Source organism: Jaculus jaculus, chromosome X (genome assembly GCF_020740685.1).
Source record: "Jaculus jaculus isolate mJacJac1 chromosome X, mJacJac1.mat.Y.cur, whole genome shotgun sequence".
In the NCBI taxonomy this organism is placed as follows: Eukaryota; Metazoa; Chordata; class Mammalia; order Rodentia; family Dipodidae; genus Jaculus; species Jaculus jaculus.
The window spans coordinates 41359611-41387321 of NC_059125.1; the positions used below are offsets into that span (position 1 = coordinate 41359611).

General features: G+C 51.0%; 1 protein-coding gene across 10 annotated transcripts in view; it reads right to left on the minus strand.

The window, feature by feature from the left end:
* The window catches only part of Bcor (BCL6 corepressor), a 138232-nt gene that overhangs the window by 19054 nt on the left and 91467 nt on the right, over positions 1 to 27711 (minus strand). For 6 of the 10 annotated variants that reach the window (XM_045140102.1, XM_045140103.1, XM_045140100.1 and 3 more), the window contains exons 2-6: positions 8278 to 8403; positions 6907 to 6985; positions 3158 to 5998; positions 2449 to 2502; positions 1791 to 1977 (exon numbers count right to left, since the gene is read on the minus strand). In XM_045140102.1, the coding sequence (XP_044996037.1) occupies positions 1791 to 1977; positions 2449 to 2502; positions 3158 to 5998; positions 6907 to 6985; positions 8278 to 8363 (3247 nt within the window). In that variant the 5' untranslated portion in view covers positions 8364 to 8403. Of the gene's footprint in view, positions 1 to 1790; positions 1978 to 2448; positions 2503 to 3157; positions 5999 to 6906; positions 6986 to 8277; positions 8404 to 27003; positions 27708 to 27711 lie in introns of those variants that run through there. The other 4 variants (XM_004665743.2, XM_004665741.2, XM_004665742.2 and 1 more) reach the window with 3 other exon arrangements.

Here is a 27711-nt window from a genome sequence, read left to right on the forward strand (position 1 = left end):
CTGGGATGAGATGGTGGTGGCAGCCGCAAGGACCATGGCTCTTTAAGGGTACTCCTGTTGGTCAAGCACAAATACCAAGTCCCTAGAAAGTCTGGAGACAATGATACATCTTCTTTCAAAATGAATCCTTCACCTTCCTCACCATCCTCTGCTGTGTGCCATGCCACATCACATGCAGAGCACTTGGTGGCAATTCTGGCTCTTACAACTGGCCCCTGTCCAGGTGCAACAGAAACAGTCCACCGTCTGGGGCTTAGAGGGGCCTTGAGCCCTTGCGCCTGTTGGCTACCCAGATGTCTCTAGGTCTGGCAGAAAAGATGGGAAGGCTATAGATCTTTCAAAGCAACAGGTGGGAGGCCTTGGAGATTTGTATCCGAGGGCAGTGGCCACCCTGGATCTGGCCCTATCACCTGAAAACCAGAGAAAGGGCCAAAAGACATGAAGGTGGCCAAGTTCCCAACCCTTCCTATAACCTCTCTCACAAGTCACTCAGAACAAAAGGAGGTTCCCACTTTTGGGTAGTTCCCTCCTTCCAGAAGCTCCCTGCCCACTTCTAATTTCTCTCTGAGAACCTTTTCCAAGAGTGGTTACTTCACAGTAACTCAGAAAGTGATCGGGTAGTGAAGTGGTTACTTTGTGTCTACTCCAAGCACCAGGGAGGAATTTTTGTTTGCTTGTTTGTTGGGTTGTTTTTGCTACTTCACCCAAGAGCAGCTTGGACTCTTCAGATACATCAAGACTCCCTGTCACTTGCTATAGTCAAAGCAACTAGCTTCTTCGGAACTAACAACAAATTGGGCCTGGTTGGGCCTAGTCTGTAGCCTACAGAAGTGTTTGATGGACCCCAAGGATGAACTGGAGGCAGGGGAGGAAGGTTGTGCTCTAGATAGCCAGAAACACACGCTTCTGGACCACACATTTTCAATTTATATCTTGCACTAAGGAGCTGTACTGAGTATGCTAAACCCACAAAGGCAATGGCACAACAGTCTCAAACACACCCATCATCATGGACTGGCCTGTCTAGGGTTTGGGTTCAGCAACTGTAACCCTCTGTGTTCACCTAGACACCCTAATTCACCTGCATCAGTGAGGTTTCTGAGGGCCAGAGCAGGCTGCGAACGTTAAGCATGCACATGTAAGGAGACAAAGACCTTCAGCAATTGCTGTCACTATAACCTGGGAAGTCTCTCACAGTCAAGTCCAATGGGGGAACCTGAAGTGTCCTGACGGAGGCACTTACTTTCTTCCCACATTTTAACTTTAAAATGTAAGCTCTCCTTTGTCTGGTGGCAGAGCCCTTTACATAAGCCATCCTCTTGGGTTCTGTTGCTGCTATCAGTCCCATCTTTCTGGCACTTTTATCATTCTTTGTCTCATCTCAACAAAAACCAACACCAGTGGGAGAAAACAAGTGCTTTCCATGCTGCATCAGACTGCCATCAGCAGTGTGCGGGTGAGGAGGTACCACTCCAGCTGCTACAGAACAGAACCGACTCTAACCACCCGTTTCTTACCACAACATTGTGTTGGCCTGTCAGTTGCTATGGCCCTGGTGTTAGATGGTGGTGTCCTAGAAAAGAATCTTTCACAGATTCTACAGACTTGGCCACCACAAACAGACTTAGCTGCATTAATGACAAAAGCAGCCCATTTCTCCAAGCAGTTCCCACCTGGACCTTGGGCCAGTATCCACAAATCACTCCTCCTCTCCACCCTGGGCCCTGGGAACAGGGTGGTCCTATTCTCACTGACCCAGTACCACAAGCCAGCTGCTCGGGTTTACTTACATCTCTCACTGTCATTCTGCTCAGCAGTGGCCTCCTCCAGGGCGACTGACTTTGGCTTTTTGTCCTGACTTCCTTTCAACCTTTCCCAGTCGGCTGGGTTGAATTTGCACACCTCGGAGTCTTTGGTTGCTGTGTGGCCACCTTCTCTCTCTTTCATCTCCAACTCTGAGAAGCGCATCATTGCACGCTAGAAAGAGAACGGAGATGGAAAAAAACAACACCTTACCATAAAGGCTATTTCATGTGCCTTATACTATAAAGGAAAGTGTTTTCAAAGAAAAGCTTGCCCAAAACCAACCACAATCTATGAGATACCACTCAGATATTATAAAGTTTAACAGATAAAATATAAGTGTCTATATGTAAGTAGCCACATATTTTTATCCATAAAGTCATGTGTATGTAGATATAAATGCGATGTGTATGTATAGCTATACATACACTATTGCATAGAGACAGACATTCTCTTTTTAAGGTAAATAAAACAAAACAAAAACACAATGCAAAGGAAACAAAAGAAAAACACAACAGAAAAGAAACAAAATGCACAATGAATAAGACGACCATGGCCCACAAACTTCCCTTTGTATATTTGGAAATGAAATTTAACTCAAAAGGTTTATGGAAGATTCTAGTAATAAAAATTTGAAGAACTGACCTCACAGTAAGCAGCGGGTAGACATAAAATACTGTCCTCTTGTAATCCTTCCATCTATGTAATTAAAATGGGCACTCAATGGATCATTTAGATAACTTCATCCATTTTTATCATCATAAACCAATTTTTTTTCTTAACATTGCAAAACAATTTGGCTTTATTCATCTTTTAATTAAAAGTAAAATATCTTAAGGAAATTCCTATACAACATCTACCATAATTCACTAACAAATTAAATACAGACTATCCCTTTAAGCGAGCTTTTTGTTTTCTTTTTCTTTCTTTTTTGGTGAAAAAAAAATGCGCGATTCCCACAGACATGCGACTGCTATACATATCCATCAAGTATCAAGTAAGGCATTCTTAGCAGCGCTTCTAGATCTAGCATCTTTATAAGCAGAGAAATCAAAGCAACTGATAGGTAAACGTCATGCAGTCTTTAGACATCCTTAATAATTACAACTCGTTATCAGCATTCCAGTAGTGTTCTCTTATATTATACAGAATAGCTTCAAGTATCCAGACACATGAATCTATGAGCTACTACCACGTCCCCTTATTGAACACATTTCATACATTCCAATTACCATAAGCATCATTAACCAAATCTGCCTAGTGCCCTGTCCTGCCACACATTCCCCAATCCCTTTCGTCCATTACAAAACTGACCACCGATAAAGTTAGTGAAATTTGGGTGGGGGGGGCTCACCTGCAATGCCCGCTGCTCTCGGCTGAGCTGACTGGAATCTGCATACAGTTCAGTGGTGACACATTTGAATCGGTCACCCACATAACCCGCCGAGTTCGCGATTCTCTTTGCCAGCTTAGATGGCTTCGGTTTCAGAACTTTCCCATCGTTTGATTCTGCCTCGTCAGCTCCATCTTTGGTATAGGTGGGGGTGACGTCCATGCTCTGAGGGGCACTGCCCACACAAAATGATTTGGGATCCTCTTGGGTTTTACCAAAAGTCACGGCAGGACCATCACTGCCCAGAGTTGGTTCGAGGAATGGAGTCGCCACTGGCATCCCTACGTTCTCTTTATTGGTTGCTGCCGCAACACTGTCCTTGCCTAAGCCAAACACTGGCTGGCCCGGAGCCTGTTTGAAAGCGTAAGATTCGTGGAAGTCATTAATGCGCCCCAACTCCTCTCGGAGAGAGATGAACTCACGGCGTTGCTGCGGTGCTGGCTCAGCGGGGGGCTTGGCGGGCTCCGCACCCTGACCCCCGCTCTCGGCTGCCAGGCTGGGTTTGGGTGCTCCTGCCTCGGATTTCGCATCTGCTTCTTCCCGCAGGTCTACGTAGACAAGTTTGTCGCTTTTGACAATAGTCTTCCCTTGACTCCAGCTGGGATTTGGCTTCAGGTTCTTGTCGGCGGGGACTTCTGGATGTAGTTTGGTGCTGCTGGCTTCCAACATCTCAGAAAAGCGATTGCGAAGGGTTGGCTCCTCATAACGGGCTCTCTCGTGAGACCGGGACCGCCTCTCTGGCTTCTCTTCTTTAGTGATTTCCATGGGCGTGTGGGGAATCAACATGGGATGTACCATGCCCAAGCCCAGAGCATCTTGGTAGGTCACAAACTCTGGCCGGCCGGTAGGCAGTCCATAGGGCAGGCCAGGCTTGGGGCCAAGGTGCCCAGGAAACAGACTGCCATTGGGTAACAGAACTGGATGAGGGTACACAGGTCCTTTTCCATGTAAAGAGAGGGGACTTAGAGCAATGCCTTCTGGCGCTGGGTAAGGAAGGTAACTCCTTGGGTAGGGAATTGGTGGGGACCTGAATGCTTCATTTGGAGATAGAAATATTGAGCTTGGCGGGAGGCCATTCTCGTTCGCTTTGAAACTCGATTCTGGGTTGCTGGCTTTGGCTCCCTTGCTGCTGGTGCTGCCACTGTGCTTGGCAGGCGTGGTTGGGGGCTGGCCCACGTGCTGGATGACGGATGGTGTGGTATCCACGGAGCTCCTGCTGGTCTTGGTGCCATCTGCATTGGCATTGGGGGCTGGTGATGCAGAGGCCGGGCGACCCACACTCGACACTGACCCCGAAACATTAGTGATCACAGTGTCTGTGCCACCCATGCGGGGACACGATGAACTCCGCTGCTGCGGTATTGCCCAGTCCAATGCCTTGTTTTTCAGTGACATGCTCTTGCCATTGTTCTCTTCATTAGGACTTGGCCCAGGCACCACCCAGGATGAGGGAGCAGTGCTGATGATTTCAGATCTATAGATAGCACAGCCATTTCCTGGAGGAGATAATGTTTCTTTTGGAATTTCACTTCCGGAGAGCACTAACCCACTTCCAGCCCTGCTGTGAACCAGGACGGTGGGAGCCATCTTTTTCATGTGGTCAGCTTTGGAAGCGTCTACATCTACCACTTTAGCAGACAAGTCTAGTGGTTTATCTGTGACGTCTTTGGTAACGCTCTGCTTCTCCAGCAGAGGAGGTGAGCCCCCATCTTTTCTGTCTTGAACTGATGTCTTCCGGGTATGGCCGGACACAGGCTGGGCACCGTCACCCCCCTCTGGAGCCTTCGGATACTTGCCATTGGAAAGCCTGGCTGTGGGGAACTCGCTGCTGACTGTCATGTATGGCTTCGTCAGGGTGACTGAGGGCGAGGTGGAGATCCTGGGATAGTGCTTGTGGAACTCAGAGTAGGTATCTACAGTGGGCTGAGTGGGAAGATGGACACGGGGTGACGGCCGAGGTGATGGGGGCAACAGGAGAGCTGTGTCCCCTGGCAGGCCGCTGGTGACTGCCTTGGCAGAGGGCACCCTAGGCTGTTTACTGTTCTGGATGTGGGGATAGGTGTGGGAATCAACAGGGTTCCCAGGGCTAACTCCCATCTTCCATGGGAGGCTTTTGTCTGCGCAGTGGACGAGAGGTGGGATGGCTGGGGAGGCTGAAGGTGTGGAGAGCCTCATGGGTGAAGCCAAGGATGAGGGGATGTGGGGGCTGACATAGTGTGGGGGCGGGAGATAGAGAAAGCGCTCCCCGTTGGTGCAGACCGGAGAATACAGTGGCTGAGCCAAGCTGTAGGACTGCTGAGGTAGCAAGGCCTTGTACATGTTCAGTGAATACTTATTTGGCGAGTCGAGGAAAGGGTAGATGGCTGGTGTGGCCCCCTCCATGTAGGGGTTAACCCAGGGCAGCCGCAGGTAACTAGCACCATTGATGTTGAGAGGGCTCTGTTTGTCGCTAGCAGGTCTGTCCAAGCCCAGGCTATCCGCTGTGGCTACAGAACTTTTTTGTATTCCAGGAGGTGTTTTGTATATAGCACTGAAGCCATTTGGGGGCTTTCCAGAGACAGTAGGAGCCTCCACTGTCTCAGGCGTATTCGGTTTGAACTGCATCTCTGGATTTCTTTCTGAAGAAAACCCAAGGCCACTCAGAGTGTTCGTGGCAGCCTCCCGACCTTTCTCTGAGCCCAGTCCACATAAGCCAGAATAGACGATGTTTCCAGGGACCCGGAGCCCCTCCCGGATGAGGCCAGTGCGGTCCATGCTCAGTGCTGTCAGGCCATCAATCCGATGCGCGGCACTCGCGTCCACCTTCGTAAAAGAGCAACATGTGTTACTTGGGATATGTGTCAAAGCAGCAGCCCCAAAGGGAAGCCACCAAGGGAGTCACATGACACTCACAGGTTAAAGACAGAATTCCTGGGGTCCACTGCTACCTCCTCCCACATCGAGCCCCAGCTAATGCCTAACTTTTCACTCATGTTCAATGAGTACCCTGTAAATACAGACCACGACTCCTTCGGACTCGAAGCACATGTATTATTTTAATCATCTCCAAGTACTGGGAAATTCATCTCCACAGCAAGAATTCTTTGCTGTGGCATAGAAGACACCAAGCCCGGTCTTCTCCATATGGCCCTCACGGGGCACAGAACTCATACAACTAACTCTGTGGGATCTGTTAAGTCTGGAGGGAGCAGTTCACTTCGTATTTCCCAGACACAGGAAAGCATCATTTAACAGGACAAGAAACAATCTTCAGAGGACAACAGGAGTGGGGAACTTTAGCTGTCTCATTTCTAAATCAATAAAGAGGTCAGGGGTCAAACTGGTTGCATCTTTTGACTTCATCTCCCTGGTGCCCAAAAGGCCAGTCTTGTGTTTCATATTCTACTGGCAAGATAAAGCCTAAGGGAAGTACTTGGAGGCTGGGAGTTACCCTGCTGGGTGGGCTGATGGGGCACATAGTTTACGGAAGGCAAGACAGCACAAACGCCACCAGTCACTAAGGGACAAGGACCTGCGAGGCAGAACATGTTCAGAACGTGAGAAGAGCTCCGGTCCGGCCCTGTCTAATAACAGAGGCTTACTACTCAGCTAGCCCTTACCCTCCTCCCCCCAGCCACCCAGGCCCCTTAATAATATGCAGATTAATGCACAATTGATTACAGATCACTGATACTCAGCCATCCCATCAACAAAAGCCATTCATCTCTTACCACGTTGTGATTCAAGGGATTCTCCTCCCTCAGTTCCAGTCTGGCTTTTGAAGTGTCACCATCATTCACAGGAATTTTCCTATTTAAAAGGACACACCAATTTCATGAAAACATTCTTTCTTGAATCCGTCTTTCATCTAGCTCCCCAGACCAGACCAGTTCCTCCTAACCTTGGCTTTTTGTCACCCTGCCCTAACCCTCCTTTGCCACAACCCCTACTCAAAGTTGGCCCCCAAATGGCGATTCAATAGTGCCCTGGCAGAACAAAGGGAAGGCAGGCCTTTCATGTGTGGGGACATGAAGCAACACATATGCCTCTGAGGTGGGCAAGCTAGAAATTAAGATCAACTCTTCTCTTGCATGACCTTTTCTAAAGAGGAAAGGGGCTGCCTAGCCAACCCTTATGAGCTATCCTAGAGGGCAGACCTGAAAATGGCCAAGGACCAAGGCAAGCCGGACCAAGTCAAGAAGTCTACAGGCTGGCCCCATTATTTACCACTTCAGTGCTAGCCCTGAGGATAGGCTTTCAAAACTTTCCCCAAAACAAAGTTAGGCACTATGGCCCAGGGAGCTGATTTCCATGGCAATAATGAAGTCCTATTTGACTTCCTTTATCAAAATGACAGAGGGGGAGAACACACACTAGTATCAGAGAAATGTCAGTTACTCCTAGCTAAAGAGGAGGCTGCACACCTGTGCCAGGCTGCTGCGGCTGCCCTGGGACTTGTTATCAGAGAGCATCGATAAAGAAAGTATTCGGTGCCAACTTCCAAATCCCCAGGATAACAGCCCTGACAAGCAGCAAAGGAAAAGTTTCTTCATTACCCCAAAGAGCAGTCTCCGTCATCTACTGTTTAGCTGTCTTTACCACCCTCCAAAATGACTGACTGGAAAGCTTAACAGAGCTGTCAGGCAACTGAACCCCAGGGCCAATGGCCTCGTGGAAGTAGCAGCAGAGTGCAACCCCAAACCTTGAGCTCCATCCAAGACAAGGGTGGGTCATCTTCCCATTTATTACTAAGCAAACTATTTGTTTTAAAAGCACATCGAATGCCGATCCACCTGGGCCCACGCTCCTGACATTTAGAGTTAAAGCAGCATATAGACTGGGATTAATTCTCCTTCATAAATATGAAATAATAAATTAAGGACGAAAGTGCACTGAAAGGCCGCTTTAGGGGCTAATCTTTTAAAGGGCGGCAATGCTTCGCTGAGCCAGGTTGCCTGTTAAACCTGTAAATCAAGAGTCACCAGCTAGGGGAGAGATTTCTCGCCCCAGCCCTTCTGGGGGCCCCTCTGGCTGTGAGAAGGTGAGGGGCTTGGGCGGGGGGGGGGGGATGAGGTCTCTTGGCCCCCGGCAGCTACATTCACCTGTCTTCGCTTGTCCCACACATGCGGACCCTCTCACTGTTCATCCAGCTGTGAACATTCCCATACAGGGGGGTTGCTGAAAGCATGTCGTCTTCTTGGATGGCAGCTTCACTTCAAGCGTCTAGTCTGTGTAAGGGAAAGAGAAAAAAAAAAAAATCCCCAGAGCTTGAATAAAGGAGAGGCAAACAGGGAAGGAGAGAAGGCCTCTTTTGAGGCAAGTCATACAGGATGCAGACTGATGGTCTACAGATGTCTATGAACCAAGGATTCGAATAACCCAGGCAGTGGAGGAGGGGAGCAGCTGAGAACTAACACAAGTCCGTCCACAGCACAGTGCCTATCTTTCTCTCTTTCCCGGCCTTGGAATGTATATGGTGGTCAAGAAAAGAAAAAAAAAAAATCATTCATTCTTGCCGCTTGCCACAGAAGGAAGCTTTATTCAAAGAAGGCCTATGGCAATAGCCATAGAGATCACTGTCACACCCGGTGCAGAATCACTGGCAGGCACACACTGATCGTTCTTGGTAAGAATGGTAGAAGAAACAACAGTGAGGTAGTGCGGAGGGGAGGCTCAAACTACACGTTTCTAAGCCTGAATTCCAAGGCTGTTGTGTGCACAACTCATGGGTGGAAGGTGAAAAAGCGTCTGGTGGGCTGGTGAGCCTCACCCCTGGAGCCCTAGATTAGATTAAGCACCTAACTGGGGTGGTTTTGCCTGAGAGCTGCAGGGGAGGCAGCTGAGTAACTCAATGACGCCTGCTCGCTGGGGACAAGAAATCATTAGCAAGCGCACAAGTCTTTGCAGCCCATGCTGATGCTGCCGGGCTCCAAGCTGCTGGCACAGGGAACAGGCAAAAGCCACCCATTTCCCACCTCCTGAGGGGGGGATGGCTGCAGAGGGAGGCAGAGGAGCCCAGACCACCTCCCCCCACTTTACCTTCTCGGGGGCCCCGGCCCCCACCCACATCACATTCTAGTTTGCTGCCTGAGTGAAGGGTCAGGACAAGCTGCATTTTATTAACAGGATTATCACGGCGCGTGATTTATCCTCATGCAGGATTTTAATTGCTCTTTGGAGGTTGAGCCGTTTCTTTTGACTGCGCTTCAGCCCATATCCTGCTGTTAAATGCTGGGTTAATAAGTAGGGGAGCCTTTAATGCCTGGGACCGATGGCCCTCGGCAATTCCCTGCTCACAAACACATCTCAGTTTCCCTTGTCCAGGACAGGCCATAGCATTTTTTCCACGGGACCCAAACCTGAGTCTGAAATAATTGGTGTGCTGCTATATCACCAGGGGAACTTTTCTTTCTCCTCCCTCACACACCCACCCACACAGTTTCCGAAAGCCCAAATGTTCCCTTAAGTCGACACATTTCCTTTGTTAGCAGGAGAAAATATGCAAATGCTTGCTTTTACACTTTAGCTCACGGAAGAGCACACTGCCAGGTCGATTGGTTGGAGGCACCAGGTCCAGGGACTCTTTTTGCCAGGGACCTGAGAAAGAGTGGGGGTGGCTAGACCTAGAAGGCCTGAATCCAAAAGCTCAACTATCTTCCCGTATTTCTTAGTCCTAAGCAGGTCTTTTGTCCACCAGAAATCCCCATGGTCCCCCTCCATAGAACACCACAACGTCTGTTAAATCAGCATGCGCTGACACACCAAGCACAGTTGGGGCCCAGCGATGAAGCTGGAAGGGAAGGAAGGGCCTGAAGAAGAGGCTGAAGTCTGCCGAAGCATGGGGGAGTGGACTAACTCCCTGGGAAGTGCCTCTTTTTTTGTGCCAAGCAGTTCCCCAAGGCCCAGCCACAGTCCCGGAGCGCTGACCGACCCAGGGTGTTAGAGAAGGTTTTGTGGGGACTCATCTGTCAAACATACAAAACAAGCAGGGGAGGCCATGCTACCTACTACTGCTGCTGGGGAAGACCCTAAAACACATTCCATGAGGTGCCCCCTCTCACAACAAAAGGAAGAAATTCTGGATGTCCTAATAGGAATACTGGAGCGCCATGCAGACGTCCGGGACCTCAGGCTTTTACAATAGGGCCGCACCATGCCATGACTTCACTGTGCATTGATGAAATGCAGGAATTCCATCAAGAACAGGCAGGTTGTTCAACCAACCTGGCCCGGAAAGAATGGGGGAAGCACAGGCCTAGGAACAGGCAATCTTCTGGTGACCTAGATGATCCTACCAATTGGCCTCCTCCACACATGGAGGGGCCACCTTGGGAAAAGGACCCCAGGGCACCTCACAGCGGAGCAGAATCATCCTACAGAGTACCTGTAAAAGCCCAGCAGTTGCCTTGGGCATTTATTTCTCCAGAAAAGGCCCTCTGGATTGGGAAGGAAGGAAAAGGGATGCAGTCAGGAGGTACCTGGGACCACTGGGCAATTGAGGCTTCACCCTGCTCTCTGGGGCCCATCCTTCAGTGTTTTCCATTTTAATGCCACACACATAAATGACACTAGACCTCATAATGAAGTGTCACATGCATAGGGTCAGATGGAGATTTGAGGCCAGGAGCGCATTTCAGTGGTGTGTGTGTGTGTGTGTGTGTGTGTGTGTGTGTGTGTGTGTGCGCGCGCGCGTGTGTGTGCGCGCGCGCGTGCACATAAAGAAGGGGGAGTTGTGTTGGATCCTGCGGTGGACTACACACACACACACACACACACACACACACACACACTTATAATCTTTAGCTGCCCCATGAACTTTTTGTGAACTGTTTAAAAGTGGAGGTCTGTTGAACAAACAGCGGCGCCACTGCCAGCCATAATTTCATTGCAACAAGCTCAGGACTTTTAACTCTTCAAGTGCCTGGTCAAAGATGAGCAAAGTAGAGTAGAGGGCCAATGAACAGCAGCCCTGCTTGGCGGGAGGCCCTTCTCCAGAGTGACAAACAAGGGCCGCCCAAGCAGGAACATCCTCAGCAGAGGCATCCTGCTTACCCCAAGCCATTGTCAAAGAACGGGAATCATCACCATCTATACGCGGGTTTTCTCGGAGAAATAAAACAAGGGAACGAGAGTAAGGAACAGAAAGAGATCAAGAGGTAGAGGATAACAATACTTATCTCACCCCACTTCTGGAAACTGCTGGTCAGATAGCTAGGGTTTTTTCTTTCTTCCGCCCTCCCTTCTTCCCTCTGCCTATCTGTCTGTCTGTCTTTCTTTCTTTCATCATTAAGACAAAGTGCTTCAGAACTGGCTTTGCTGACCCTGGACTATGTGATATGGTGGCAAAGGTGAAAGATCTGATTCTGATGAGAAACAAAAACACTTCAAGGCTCACTTGCCCTTACTTTTCAGGTCCCTCCCCCCATGAAAGCTATGCTTCTAGAAGGGCCAAGATAGAGCTGGAGAGATGGCTTAACAGTTAAGGCATTTGCCTGCAAAGCCAAAGGACTTCGGTTCAATTCTCCAGGACCTACGTAAGCCAGATGCACAAGGTGCCACATGCATTTGGAGTTTGCAGCAGCTGGAGGTCCCGGTGCACCCATTCTCTGTCTCCCCCTCTTTCTCTGCCTCTCTCTTTCTCAAATAAAAATATTTTAAAAAAAGAAGTGGGGCTGGAGAGATGGTTTAGCGGTTAAGCGCTTGCCTGTGAAGCCTAAGGACCCCGGTTTGAGGCTCAGTTCCCCAGGTCCCACGTTAGCAAGATGCACAAGGGGGCGCACGCGTCTGGAGTTCGTTTGCAGAGGCTGGAAGCCCTGGTGCGCCCATTCTCTCTCTCTCTCCCTCTATCTGTCTTTCTCTCTGTGTCTGTGTCTGTCGCTCTCAAATAAATAAATAAATAATTAAAAAAAATTAAAAGAAAAAAAGAAGTGCCAAGATATGTGAGGTCACTTAGGAAAAGGACTTTACAAGCACTAACCTGTTCCTGGGTTAAGCTGCTAGCTTTACCTTGGCTCTGGGTTTTAACCCTTTTTGCCAGTTATGGGGAGAAAGGAGCAAGGATGCAGAGGGAAGATGGCTCTGGAGAGGCCAGGCAGGGAAGTGTGTCTGGTTCCTGTGGAACAGGCTGCTATCTGTAGTAGCTGAGCTGCCTGCTAGAATACCCTGGTGCAGGGGAGACCTGGCCTGCATCTTGCAGACACATATGATATGTGACCAAAGCTCTTGACACGATTTAAACGAAAGCTCTGGAGCACTGGGGTCACCAGGATAGGCTTTGGGCAATCATTTGTGCCAGAGCCAAAGGTTATGGCTAGAGTACCAGTGCTTGGCCTGGACCCTGGGAAGAAAGGCCTAATTGGCAGAAAGGGGTCAGAAGGACCAGGGTTACATGTTGTCCTTCCAACCTTGACATGCCTAAGAAGGGGCATTGCCTCCACTTGTGAAGAGACATGAGGGGACTCCAAGGAGTACTTACTATCTTGCTGATTCCTGAAAGAAGGACAATGCTGTAGACTGAGGGAAAGGACACAGCACTTAAGTTAAAGGTTAAAATTTACCCTTGACACTTGCACCAACAGGGAGCAGGCTGAGGAAGAGGTACTGTCATAAGAAGTGGGGGGAAGGGGAGGAGAGAGTGGGGAGTCAGCCAATCTGGACCATTCTGTTGTTTTCATTGGCATCCCACTTCATAAAACCATTTCCCACTGCCATCAGTTAAGCCTGCCCCCACCAAATGAAAAGCACTGGCCCCATCCATCCCCGGGTCCAGAAGTCAGACCTTGACACCTTGCTCTACAGCCAAACGCCGAGGGAGCCTCTTCTTTGGAGCACTTTTTATTTTAAAGCTTTCTCTCTAGGCTCTGCTGGCCCCCATGCTTCAGGTACTTATCCAGCCAGTGGCCAGGGTAACTGAAGAAGCCTGTAAGGGCTGCTGACTCAGATGGTAGAACAGGTAGCAAGGGTCCTGACCAGTGTGCTGGGGTCTTCGAGTTATGGGGCTCTGTCTTTCGGCATGGCTGGTTCTCTGGGCAAAACATGCAGAAGGAACACAGCTGCCACAGCACCCCAGCTCTCAACAGCACCCACCGTGTATGTCTGGGCAGGTGGCAGAGCCTCTCCAACCTTGGTCACCCCGGTAAATATTTGGCACTGCGTTTTCCAGAAGCCTAAACTGTACTATCGATTTGAGTTTTACCTGGCAATAGCTGGAATTAGTAACGGTTAACTCCATCCAACAGTACCTAACTCGGCTAAACATGCTGTACCTGATAAGCCCCACAATGGCTGCATGGCTTTCCACATCAGGACACCAATGAGCCAGGTCAGGGGAAGATGGGGCCTTAGCAGTTGTTTTGGATTTCAAGGAAGCCTAAAGCTAGTGCACCTGTCCTTCCTGGGGTTGCTCCAAACCCAGACTGAGTCACAGCAGCAGCACACTCTGTCTGGTGTTAAGCGGTGTGTGTGTGGGGGGGTGGCGTTCCTATTTTAACATGTTGTGAGGAGGACCTTGTGGGGGAGGGAAATGAGAAGAAAAAGCTTTCCCTGGATGTGTGAGGGGGTGGGTCCTCCTGGACTGTTTTCCCCAGTGTCATGTATCTGGGGAATACAGGATCCCCAAGCTGCTCCCAGGTCCCGGGTCATCTGTGGAAGTGAGAACCAGGTTGACTAGGTGCACACACCAAACCACAACAATAGCCACAGCCATGGGCTCTGTGGGTGTCCCCACCAAGTGTTGCATTAGTAACAGAGCCAGGGAACAGTTTGGGGGAGGGGAGGGAGGGAGGACTTGCACAGCTCTGACCTTTGTAGCACCTAGAACCTTCCCTGCCTCTTCACAGGACACTTGGGTCAGAGCCCAGAGCCATCAAAGTGACTGGCCCTTGGTGGCAAGCAGCAAGGGAGGGGGAGGGGCACCCCCCTCTCCAGGCCTCCTCTGAAAGCCATCAGGGTGGTTTGCCTGCCCCTTTCCACCCCTCCTCAGGGATCACTCCCACCCCCGCCAAGGGAGGAGCTTGGAGACACCTCAGCAGTGGGGATGGAGTCCTGCTGGGCCTTCCAGGAACTCCAACATCTCTCCCCAGGGTGCGTAAAGGAAACTCTCCGTTCCCTAGTTAACCCCTGGGATCCTGCAGTTCTCCCAAGTGCTTCCAAGGCTTCCCTCTCCCAGAGTCACTACTGAATTTTGGATGGGTTCAGGGAAAACGTGAGCCTTCATGGCAAAAGTTTCCAAATTAGCAATGCAGACTTCTCCCACTCTGACTAGAGGGTGGCTTCTCTGGGCCTTCCTCTAGAAAGATGTGAACCCAGTGTGGCCAACTATAAAGGGGTAAGTGTGTGGCGCCCTAGGGTTCCAGAGAAGGGAAGACAGCGGCAGAAAAGGACCCAAGCGTTGTCCTCTATGCATCTCCTCCCCTAGGCAGAGCTCCCCACACGCGGGTGTGACACTTCTCCCAGATCAGGCGCAGGGATGGTCAGCAAACCACAGGTGTATTCGAGGGAGAGGGAGGGCCTGAATTTGGAAACAGACGTCCCTCAAAAAGACCATCCATCCAGCATGAGAAACCTAGGAAAAAAGGAATGTCCCTTGCCAACCCCTCATCTATGTAGTCCCTACAGAGCTGAGTCCCCACTGAGGAATGTACAATTTGGGGGCAAATCCTGAATATCTGCCCCATATCAAGCCTTGGAGGCTTGATATACACACCTCAGTCTCCACACCAGGGCTTTGTAGAATGAAACACACTTAATGACTTATCCTCCCCTGCTCCCCCACCATGCAACAGAAAGGAACAAGCTATAGCATAAGGCTACTATTTAACGTTAATATCCCCAAGAAACACAAAGGGAGATGCATAAAATGCAAGTGTCCTGGGATCTGCATGCAGGTTCCTTGCTGTTTGTGCAGCGCCTGTCAGTCCTGGGAAGTCTGAGGCTGAGGGTTAGAGAAGCAGAGGGATACCCACTTTCTTTTACAAGAAACAATAGAAACCCCATGTCTGCTACTCCGTCTTGGAACTCAAAGCACCCCAAAACAAAGCCATGGAACAACTGCGCTATAGATGGGGGACCGTGAATTTTTGTGGCTGTTCAGAGCTTAATTACTCCTCCTTGATCTGTGGGACTAGACACGACACCGCCAAGGTTAAAATGCCCTGAACAGCGCTGAGCAGATGTGAACGAGCTGGCAGACGCGTAAATGAGGCCTGCCTTGGAGCACGATAACAAGTGACTAATACATTGCATATCGTTGAAAGAAAATTATTTTTCTCTAATTTGCATTTGCTTGGGGGGAAAAAAGCCAACCAGAGTCCCTCCTCACAAGCATGAGTCTAATCCTGGAAATACAGCCCGGCTGCTTTAAGAGAGCTGGAAGGAGGGAAAGACTGCCAGTATTTTGGCGTTGCAGACTTGTTTATCTTTCCGCCTTTCCTCCAAGGCGAAACTCGTTTTGCAAGCAACATTCCTACAGAAAATGGCACACGTCATAAAAAGAGACCAATTTATAGAACTGGCACCGAAGTTCATGTATCACTCCAGAAGCATCTCCCAGCTCCCCAAAGGGAACCCAACTAGATGTAGAAGCCCACGTTAAAACCCAGAGGGTTTTACCTGGGGGTGGGGACTAACTAGATTCACAGACATCCGGGAAGCTGCATATTCAAGGCCCAAAGTCACATAAAAAGGCAGAATGTACAAGAATTAAGTCAGCCCTAAAAAATTCTCTATACTCCACGGGCTGGAGAAGAGCGGTGAAGTTGTATACTCAGCTTGCCCTAGGCCAGCCCAGAAGCAGATCCAGGTACTTGGCCATCACTAAGGGATTTCCCTACCACCCAGGCACCTCCCTCCCTGCAGAGCCTGGGACCGGAATTCAAGCAAAGGCCTGTCTGCCATGGCAGGCATCGAGCTGGTACCGGAGTAGGTGGTGATGTGAGCGGGCCACAGAACTGCATGCTTTCTGGCTGCGAATGAAGGTAAAATGCACTCTAGAGAACAGGAAAGTGATGGGGTGTGAGTCATCTAAACTTACCCTGCATCCCTTCCCCTGAAATGTGCACCCGCTATGGGTCCTGAACTTACTCACTTGCATTTCCATCCTGGGAAACAGTGCCCAGAACACAGCAGACAGCCTGTCCCTAACTTGTCTGAATAATAGGTCCACTGCAGAGGGGAAAACAACAGCCTTTAGAAACCCTCAGCGATGCCCAGAAAGCCTTCAGTTAATAACACATTCTTTCCAAAAAGCTTACTTAGGGCTCCAAGTCGCTTTCCCCAATCTTGCAAACTGTCACAAGCAGCTGAAGACCCAGGTCCATGGATCCTGGCCAAGCCCCCCCCCCTCCCCCAAACAGTGACAGTTCTGTCTCCCTGGGCCTTCTCCAGTCAGCTCTGCCTACCTAACAAGTTCCCTAAACCATAACATACAAACCTTACTACACCCTCATGCTACTCCTGGGAAGTCAGAGATGTGTGCTGGGTCAGAGGCGGGGGTAAGGCTGATCTATCTATCTATCTCTCTCTCTCTCTCCCTCTGTCTCTCTCTCTCTCTCTCTCTCTCTCTCTCTTTCTCTCTCTCAGGAAGAAGCGCTGGCCAGAAAGTGGTGGCCACCTCTGCAGCTTCTCCTCGGGCCTGCATAGTGCGCGCTTTGTGTAAGTGCTGAGGAGGCGCAGCGCTGCTCGCGCGCCAACAGCTGTCACATTATTTGCACTCGCTGTAAACAGCCTTCACATTCCCCCCTTACCACATAGTTAAAGCCAGACTAACAATCCACAGTTAGAGATCAAACCAACAACAGCAGCATTGTGTCTGCCTTCGCCTTCGCACCAAGCCCAGCAGCTGGCAGGTTTCTCCGGAACAAGGGACCCCCCCCCCACCCCTCGGGGCTCCAGCCAAGGCCAGCCAAGGAAGCATGCGTTTGTCGGGTGTTATTTGTTAAAGCCAGAGAGCACCGCCATTTCGCAAAGATTTCTCTGTGGTTTCTCAGCCCTCTCCTGGAGTTTGCACCTCTGGTAGCCTGAGGAAGCGTGATGGGAAGAGAGGTGGCTCACGCTACTGCCACACTGGGCCAAGTGGGGGCCAGTTTGCCCCAGTCAACCTAGGGTGGAGACAGGGAGGCCTACAGCTCACCAGGCTGTCAGAGACCAGGCAGACCTGCGCTCAGTGCAGTTCCACAGAGGACTGCTCCTAGTCTTTCGGAAATCGCCCAACTCACTGGTCGCCCCACTGATCGAAATGTCTCCTTTATGATTTTTGGTTAAGTTGAACATTTCCATAATCGTCATTATTAGCGCAAATTACACGCCTAATCGGTCCTTAAATAGATTTTAATTAAATAATCATACAAGGCTCATTTTATGACTTAAGAAAGGCATTACTTTTCGTTATAAACTTTCCACCACGATATAGAATAACGATAGCAGACAAATACTTGTTCTTTACAAATCACCAATAATTGATGGGCAGAGCAGACTGGGGAGGACCCTGTTTTACCTTCTGGGATGAAGGCTGAGAGCAGACAGACACATCATAGCAGCGCAGCTTCATCCTAAGCACGACATTTGGCTCCTCTTTGGCCAGTAGAAATAAACCCCTCTGTCTGGAGATTGTTCTAGCTAGTGGCTTTGTAGACCACTCCTCCCTACCCCCAACCATCTTCCACCCCAATCTGCAAGTCGGGGGGCAGGCTGGGCTTGTTAAATGCTGTGTAAAATGCTGTTAATAAAATAATAAATACAAAGGATGGAGGCTGCTGGGTCCATGGATGTTTTGACTGGAAATGCCTTGGCACTTGTCATGTGTTTATGGGAGGTCAGACAACTCTAGGATTTACATACTTTGGACATTTCTGTACTTCATTTATTCTTTCCCAAATGACGTAGGTCTTGAGCTATTTCAAGTTTGCATTTATCCAGAACTGTGAAATGCCTAGGAGTTTCTCCAATTAAACCAAGTTTTAAATCAGACTCAAGGCTGGAACATACTCTCAGGCTAGCCTGACTCCACCCTCAGCCTCTATGGCTGGAGAAAACAAACAGACCCTCGAGAACAATCCTCAGTCCTTGAGCTCCCCACCTCACCCCCCTTCCTAGAGGGCCCCCAGGGCAAAGGTTAAGGCGTCTTCAGATTCCAGGCCGCCAAGCTCCACACTGTGACGATCATCACAGTTCAGCGTATCGTGTCCATACACTACCCTCTAAAATACTGAGCTAAAATGGGGGCAAAACTGCTGGCCTGGTAAAACCCACTGCTCACAACACAATGTCAGCAAAGGCTGTAAGACAGTCTTTAGAGAGGGACCAGGGAGAGATTCGTGCCTACTGAAGCTCTTTCAGCACAAAGGCTTTTAGGGGAAGAAGGGAAAAAGAGGGAGGGGGAAGAGGAGGACAGAAAGGGAGGGAGGGCTCCTGTTTCAGAGCAGGAATCCCCTGAGAGTCAAGAACCAAGTGTAGCTTCAATCAAATGCTGACTTCCCCTCTGGGAGTCTAAGAGGAAACCTGATCACAGTAGCTTACTACCGGCCTGGATCCATACAGGTCTGGTTTTCTTCTAGTGCTAGTAATTTCTTTTAAAATACATATCGATAGAAAAGAAGCAATCCCTGGTTGACTTATAGAAAGCCACAGTGAACCCTCAGAACATCCGGACTTAATCCGGTATCAAGCAAACCACAGCACCTCTGGCGTCAGCAGCAGGCCACCCCTTCACCTCCTTCAACAGGGTCTCTACCCTCCAAGCAGCTCCTGTCCCCTCCACAGAAATAATGATGGGAAAACTTGCCAAACTGCACATAAATACAGGTTCTGAAATCAATTCCTAACCATAAAATGATCCCACGTAGGAGAAACAACCCAAGTTGTTTCATATAGAATCCTTTAAAAGGCAACGAACACTAACAAAGGGAATGAGGAACCCATACAGGCTGACTGGGAGGAATGCCCTTGGAGGAGAACATATGCCAGGGTCCCTGGACTCTGGTCCAGTGGGTCTCTGAGGGTGTCAGAAGCAAAAGGGTCTGGAGGAACAACTAACTTAGAGAAACATGACCAGCAATTCAAAGCAATTATTAATCCTCTGGGCCTACTATGTGCTAAACATTCGTCTTTGATCCTGAAGGTGGATAATTATTCCCAGTCTTACAAATGAAGAAACTTACTGAAGCTCAGAGGCCATAAATAACTTGCCCCCAAGGTCACACAGCTAGTAAAAATGGGCCACGGTCAAACTCAGTCCTGGAATTGCGGAGAGGAGCCAATTATTGGCCTAATTGTGCCATATGAAATTCCTATTTTCACATATTGTCTCCTCAAAGAAGTTTAGAAGGCTTCTTGGGCCTTGTGTACTGAATACAGGTTAAAAAGCCAGCATTTAAGCCTTATGCAATTTGTCCATAGTGAGCCCTGATCCCCCATCCTATAGCAACCTCAAGGTCCGCTGAAAGTTCTTCACAACTTTCCCCTATATCCTACAAATCTCCCACACTGGATACCCTAGTGTGAGGGCCAAGGCACCTAGCAAGGCTCCACTTTCTCTTCCTGTGCCAGTCCACAGTAGCCAGAGTAGGTGGGCTGGCTCCTCTCAGGTCTTGGGAAAAGTGCTAGCGACTGGGCTTGGTACCCTGGTCTTGCCAGCAAAGCAGTGAATTAAATTATCTAGAAAGCAAAAGCCCTTTGGAAAGAGCTCTTATACCTACCTCTCCTAAGGACCAGTTTGAAACAACAGACTCAAGGGACCAAATGGGGTACAAGAGAGAATTACCAACCAAATAACTTACACGATTTCAGGCCCTACTAGACATCCCAATATCCCCACCAAAAGCCAAGCGTGAAGCAAATTGGAGGATGCAGTGCGAAAGCTTTCCTTTTACCAACCTTTCCTTCCCGAAAGTTGAGTTCCAAATCTCAGAGTCCAATATCTCCTCCCACCCTATTTCTTCCTAGCCATAGCCCAGGCGTACAGATATTCCAGTTAATCGACACCCTGCAAACTTCATCTTCACTTCCACTCAGTGAAGATCGGTAAAGGAACCCACCATCTCTTCCATCGTTACAGCTGGGGGGGGGGGGCAACACAGACCTTCGAAATGGCCTAGCAAAGACATCAGGCTGATAAGGCAGTGACATCTCTGGGCAGGCTCTCTGCTCACCAGCCAAGCACGCCCCTGCAGCCCGGCTGCCCCTGGCTCCTGGCCAGCCTTCCGCAAGTGGCTTTCTTTCTCTTTTTAAAACTTTCCAGCCTTGGCCAGCCAGACCAGTTTCCAGGGCTCCCTCCTCCTCCTCCTCCACCCGCTTGGAACTGGCCTGCCAATACTTCCGGTGAGGCGACCCCAGTCAGACACCTTCTCCTACTCTGATCCAATCCATTTTCTCCTCCCCTCCCAACTTGGGCCACCAGGAGTCAGTCAGTGGCTTTCTGAAGCTATAGCCATCCAGCTCAGCCTGCAAAAACCTTAGCATAGTAAACCCAGTCCCAACTGTGCTGGGGGCTACGGTAGGCGGAAAAGTTGACCATTGCAGAGGGAGAAGAGGAAAGAGCAAGGCGGGAAGGGAGGACTGTTTCTTTTTCTTTTAACTCATTAGTTGCAAGTTTTTGATATCCCTGGCTCGACAGTGGATGCCCCAGCAGAACAATAGAAATGGGAGGTACAGAGTGCCGGAAATGGTGTGAGAAGACCCCTCTAAGCCTCCTCCTCCTAGTTACTTTTAGCATTGAAAGACTGCAGAGGCTTCACTGTACTGGTACCTTTTCAACCTTTTCCCTAAATATGTCCCCTTCCCTGCATTCCATTTAAGCCACAAGGGCAAAGATAGATTTTAAAAGTTCTAACTACCCACAACCCCAAGCTTTGGAGCCTCTTACCTGCTTGGCCCTAGGCAACCTGACCTGACTCACCTCCCTTCCCCATCAGTTCCCCTGGTTTGCACCTAGACAATAAATTTAGTTTAATTTAGCTTCCGGTCTTTAATTTTAGCAGGTCTCCTTTTTGCATGCAAATCAATATGGCAATTACCATCTAAAAGCTTGCCCAGCCCCGGGTCAATGTAAATTGATCATTGTCCGCCTTCCACAAAATAACACTGGGAGTCTGTGGTGCATAATGAGATTATACTGGAAACTGTCTTTTAGATCACAAATTATATTTTATGCTGTCAGGATCTTCTCAAGAGCGGACTTCTCCACTGGACTTCTCCACTTGTCTAAACGTGGGAAGCCCAGTCTGTTAGATGTTGGCTAGCAAGATCCAGGCTCTAAAACTGGAGACCAACCACTATGGGACCACTAGGAACATGAGCTTGAGCCCCCAAAGAGGACCTTCTACATAGCTATCAAACAGAACCTTCAATGAAACTTCTACCCATCACAACATTGATTATCCCCTCCTGAGGGGCATACTGAGGACAAGTTTGGGAATCCGCTCAGCAGGGTTAGAAACCAGTGTACACCCTCAGCAAAGTGCTCAGGCTGCACATAAGTAGGCCACCAATGGGGTTGACAGAGGGATCATACACTCCATCCAGCAGGGCAGCTTCTCCCAGCTCCACTAACTAGGCCTCAGCATCAGGGCTGGCTGTGCAAACAGATGAATCCCGTCATCCATAAACACTGGCCAAGAAGTGAGGCTGGTGGTGGATGGCCCAGGCCTTCTCAGCCTGGTCTGGGCGGGATCCAGAAGGGCAAGATCACTGACTGCTCTCCTGCCTGCAGTAGCTCCTAGGGCACGAGTGTGACCCCGAGGCCTAACAAAGGACCTTCTGAATTCCTTTCCACCTGGGACCAGCCACAGAAAGGGATGGGCAGGGGTGGACCCATGCAGTCCCTGCTGTGCCAGCCTAGGTCTCTAAACCCAGAGTCCTCGAGGAAACCACTGAGGTGGCATGGTTAAGATCTGCCCTGGCTCCTGAGGCCCCTCCTGGGGTTGAGGGGGCCTTTCCAGCCAACCCACAGCCCAGCCCTGCCCCACACGGCCTCAGCTCCACCCAAGTGCGGTTTTCCCAATAAAAACTGGAATTCCGGGCTGGGCTTAGACAAAGAGGGACCGAGGCAAATCGTCGCCCCAGGCAAACTAAAACCTAGCAAGAGTTTACATGCTTGTCTGGGGTCACCAAGGCGCCGACTAATCTACCCGGCACAAACTGTCCCAGGCATGGCCTCCTCCAGCAGGAAATATATATATATGTATGTATGTATATTGCATACCAAAATGAAAGCATACCTCCCAGGCCACACTTCTGTCAGCGCTCTTTCCCAGTCCACCAAGGCCTGCCCCGCTTTAGCCAACAGGACTTTAGCAGTCTTTCCATTTATTCCTCCTTACCAATAAGCGGAAGCTAGCCCATTTTCGTTTACAATCCAAGGTCAAGAACACCCATCTCTTCAGAACTCCTCCTATGTGGTCAGAAGTGGCCCTAGTTAAAACAACGGCCACCCACCCACCCTTTGGGGAAGCTGTTCAGTCGCTTCCTACTGGTTGAAGATATTTTCCTTCGAATATGTGTGGCAACGTGGTAGTGTGGTCCATGCTTCTGTACTCACGTAAATCTCACTTGGCTTACGTCTTTCTCAGGCATTGCAGATTTTGTAATCCAGCCCGTGTGCCTAAGCATGTAGTTTCCAAGTGACCCTCTTCACACCATCAAATAGGCCTTTTTTTTTTTTTTTTTTTTTTTTTTTGTCTCTGGAAGGCACTCACAGAAATTCTGCCCCAGTTTCTAGTCTGACAAAGTCTGGGATTTCTCTCTAAGAATATCATTATACATCTCTGTATTTGCATACCCATGTTTACATTCCTCTTGGCCAGTTCTTTATCTCTCATGTATCTCTTGTTCCATTAGAACCTAGGAACCCAAGTGTCTTGATTTGTCTCAGCACATGTCATTCAGAGGCACATCTTAATCTGAACATTCCTGTCCTGTCTAACAAATATGCACCTCCCTAATACATCCTCTGGCTTTTCTACAATGCGATTCATTCCCAAGGCCAGACCAGCATGGATTTGCAGTTTAAATGTAAATATAGGATTCTTTAGACCACAAACCCTTAAAGGGAGAAGAGATTGGAATGCTAGTAATAAGTAATAATATCTATGGGGGAACCCACCCACCAATTTCAAGCTCTGGAAAGAACTAGACTGTCTGCAGAGTTGTATTAAATTTTATTTAGACCAATTCAATATTAGCCCCATATGTGTATACAAACGATGTATCTCTTAACTGTCCAGACCAACTCCTATTTGGACGGTTTCCTTGCACATTTCTGATTCTAACTCCCATAACAAGTTCATGGTGAAGTGTCTATTTATAGACAACTCAAGGAATGCTGTGCTCTCCAATGCATACCTGTATATACTGGCCTGGCACCTCAGGCTCAGAGCCTTAGTCTACAGCAGTCTGGGTCAGACCCTGAGCCCAATTATATCTGTGTGCAGACCGGACCTCTAAGAGCTTCTCCCGGAAATTCTCCCTGGAATCAAGAAGTCTACACCTCTAACTCCCAAGCTCAGTGCCTTAAGTGAAGGTGTCCATTCATTGTGTGTTCACAACTCCCCTACTGAGAAGTACTAGAATCAAGCTAGATTGGCTGTCCAGCAGCTGCATTTGGTTTGTGGAATTGGCAAATGCGCCAGGATGTGACCACAGAAAAAGGAAAATCCTAGGCCTAGACTCCAGAGCCCCCCACTGCAGACCACTCTGCCCTCCAGTCACTTCTACTAGACTCCTTGTCCCCCCTCCCCTATTATACTCTTTCTTTACCGCACTTAAAGGGTTAAGAGAAACCCCGAGTCCTGCCTTCTATCAGGATTGCTGGGCCCGCAGGCTAGCTAGAGCTCGCAAGCTGCTCACGGGAGTCTACCGTCGCCACTACCGCCCCCCCCACTCGCCCCTGGCAGCCCCCGATTCTTCAGCCGGGAGGGAGTCTGCATGCCTGTCTAGACCGATCTATCACCCGCACACCAACAACACCCGCGAGAGTGACCCTGCTCAGGTCTCCCTGGCCCATAAGGTTCACAGCGGACAGAGCATGGGGGCGATTGCGAGGTGGGGGGAGCAAGGGTACTACAAGACTCGGCCTCCCAGAGTCCTCTCCAGACCCTAGCCCCCCACACTCCCACCAGCCCGGCTGCCGAGGCACAGTAACAGCTACGCGCGCTAGGCAGTCCTATTTTTATCTTGTCTAATCCCAAACTGGGCGGGGAGCACCGGCGTCGTGCTTAGAGAACAAGAGATAGGCGAGGGAGGCGGGGAGGAGCAGCCAGGCAGCGACGCGAGCGAGAGCGAGTTAAAGACACAGTGGAGACGACCACGGGCAGGAAGAAAGAGCAGGCTGCGCAGGCCTCGCAGCACCGCACGGCACCGCGCCGCCCCGTGAAGTTACACCGGCCTCCCCACTGTCCCTCACTGCCCGCCCCTCCCCACTTCCCAGCGGGGCTCTCCGCAGCCAGGACCGCGGGGCCCCGGCCTGTGTGGGAGGCGGAGGCCAGGCCGGCCCTGTAAAGGGCTGGAGAGAATCGCTAATGAGCTGTGCGGCCCATTGATCCAGAGAACACTTCCTAATTAACTCTCAGTCACCTACTGGTGACAGCGCCTCAAAGGACAGCGCTGGGGCCAGCCGAGCCCCAGACCCGACTGGCCGGCCAAGCGCCCGAATCCCGCGTGTTCCTCAAACCACCTCAGGCAATTCGCCTGCGTGGCGGTGTACACCCGCACGCTGAAGGCCAGCTTCAGATTAAACCTGGACAGCATATTAATCATCTCCTTCACCCACCTTCCTCCACGCCGCACAATCTTTCCCCCAAACAAGCATGAGAGCCAACACTGCAAAGCCCAGGACAGATAACAGGTCGAGGACGGAGTGGAAAGGGTCGTGGATTGGGTTCTCCCCAAGTTCCACGTTACAGGAGTCTCAGAGGCCGACAATTAAAATGCCTTCCACACAAGCAATTCTCTTGGAAAAACCGAATCCAACACCCCGTAGGGTTGATTTCGGCCAGTGTGTCCGTTTCCAGTGCCACAGGAAGTGTCAGATGGCTAGAAATACCCAAGTCTATGCTCACCACCCACCACCTCCTTCTGGGGTGGGCCATTTCCTCATTTTTACTCACGGACCATTTTAAGGATGTGTGTGTGTGTGTGTGTGTGTGTGTGTGTGTGTGTGTGTGGCTTATCTCTAGAACCAAATACCAGAACCCCTCTCCAACCTTCCTCTCTAAAAAGGAGGGGAGAACCACACAGCTAAAACCACGGGTTGTCTAGTCTAGACGCAGCGAGGCAGTACGAGTACCTATTTGAAGCGCACTGGTTTCTTTTTAAGGTTTGTTTTTAAATACACATAACCCTCCTCCTTTCTACGCTCTTCCATTCCCCAACCCCCACCCTCTAGACGCCAGAGGCGCGCGCCCCCGCGCGCGGGCATTCACAGTCTTTAACTGGAGGTCGCGGACTTTCTGGAAAAGATTCATTAACAGCAAATTAAGCCTCGTTCGGTCTCGGCCTACACGCGGCCAGACTCGGTCGTCTTCGGGATGTGGGTACGGGCCCCCTGGAACGATCCTACGAGGGTAAAGCCCGTCGGGACTATACGTGCCATGAGCTACCCTACTCCGCACACGGCGGTATGCTTCGTAAACAGCAGACGCTCGTAGCCGCCGCCTGGACCCCAGAGTTGACTGAGGCTCTGCGGCGCAGCTGCCCGCCTGCTCCCAGCGCTGGCCTCGCGGCGCGTCCACATCTCGTCCTGCCTGTCTCAGCCGAGGATCGCGCCTCGGTGTCGAAGTTCCTCTTCACCCCGAGTCTCCGCGCCGCCCGCCCTCCGAGTGGGACTAACTTCCTCCGGCCTTAGACTTTCACACGCCCATCAGGGCTTCCCACCAGACTCCCCGCTGCCCAGCGGAGGGCCCAAGGCCCAGCCCCCCCCCCACTTACTTCCCGGCGCCGCCCGCACCCAAGAGCAGTCTACACCCACCCCCGGAGGCTCAAAACTTAAAACCTACCCTAGGACGTCACCCCGAGTGTGGAGGTGCAAGGGGGGTTGCGAATTATAATCTTAAAAGAACATTTACAAAACAAAGCATCTGACTTAGCGGGCGGGAGGATCGGCCAAATCTGAACCACGGGCTCTATGGTTTCCTAGTAGTTTTTCTTTTTTAAAAAATCCACGTGATTCTCGATTTGGGGCAAGCCAGGAAAAAACCCGGGACTCTCCTCCCGAGTTGCGAGATCGCGGCAGGTCGAGCTCGGCCCGGCCCGAGGCACCCGCCACACATACTAGCGCACGCTCAAGCCGTCGTTCCGCTCGGAAGAATGACCGGCCCGCGGAGAGGCGAGACAAGGCGGCAATTGCTGGGGGTTTTACAGTTCTTTCCCGAGTCGAAAAAGAAACCAGACGGGAACCCGACGCCCTCCCCTTCCTGCTAGCAAGCTAACACTGAGCCGAGCTTTCCAGACCAGCCCCCCCTCCACCCGCCCGCCTAAGTCCCAGCGCTCGGCGGCGACCGCGCTCCCGCGCAGACACACAGGCTGCAACTTCCACTCAGCGAACTCCCTCTTCTCCCAGCCTCCCCCTCCCGGGAGGCGGCAGGCCTCCCGCTGCGCCCCTCCTTCCCTGGTGCCCACGCGGGATCGCTTAGGTTGGCTGAATTTCTAATAACTTACAGCTATGAAATAAACACGAAAGCGACTAAGGAATGTAAAGCGCAAGGCAAAACCTTCGCGCGGTACCCAGGAGTCTGAGAAGCCTCGGCAGGCAGCAGCCCCGGGGGAGGGGGATCGAGTGCCGCCCGCGACGCGCTAGCCCGCCCGCGGCCTCCCGAGGGAAAGGTGTTTTGGGCACTGACCTGAAATCCCCAGTCGAGAAGTAGGCAGGGAGCCTGCAATCCAGCGCTTTGAAGTTTTCCCCCCGAGCGGAGTCCGGGCGGCGAAAAGGAGCGGAGGGCGGCTGGTTGGGTGGGGAGAGGTGTGCGGGGTTGAGGAGGGGTGGCTACATTAACCAGCAAAGGAGCCAGGCCGGTGAAGCGCAACGAACAGCAAAGTTTGCCGTGCCCGGCTGCCCGCAGCCAGCTCTCGGCACCGCGCTCGCTCGCCTCCCTCTCCGTCTGCAGCCAGCCAGCCGCCCTCACGGTCGGCCTGGTGGAGGGGTGGGTTCTGGGCCTCGTGGGGGTGGGGGGAGATCGGACCCTCCAGGCAGGTGGCGACGGCCCTGCTCAATCGTCGGATCCCGCAGCTAGACTGGGCTCGGCCAGACTCAGCAGCTCTCGCGTCGCCGCTGCCGCCCGCGCTCGGGCAAGAGCCCCAGCGCCATGTTGACGGTTCGCCGCGAGCGCCCGCTCGGGCTGTGTGTGCTCTATGTGTGTGTGTATGTGTGTGTGTGTGTGTGTTGGCCAAGTCGTCCCAGCGCGGCGACAGCGCGGCTTGGGCTCTCCGCCCAGCAGCTCTCGGGCTCCCCCTTCGCCACCGCCGCCCTCTTAGCTCCCGCTCTCGGTCGCGATCTAAGCTCCGATGCGTCTCCCCCACAGCCGAAGAGCTTGGCCCGCGTAGAGCGAGGA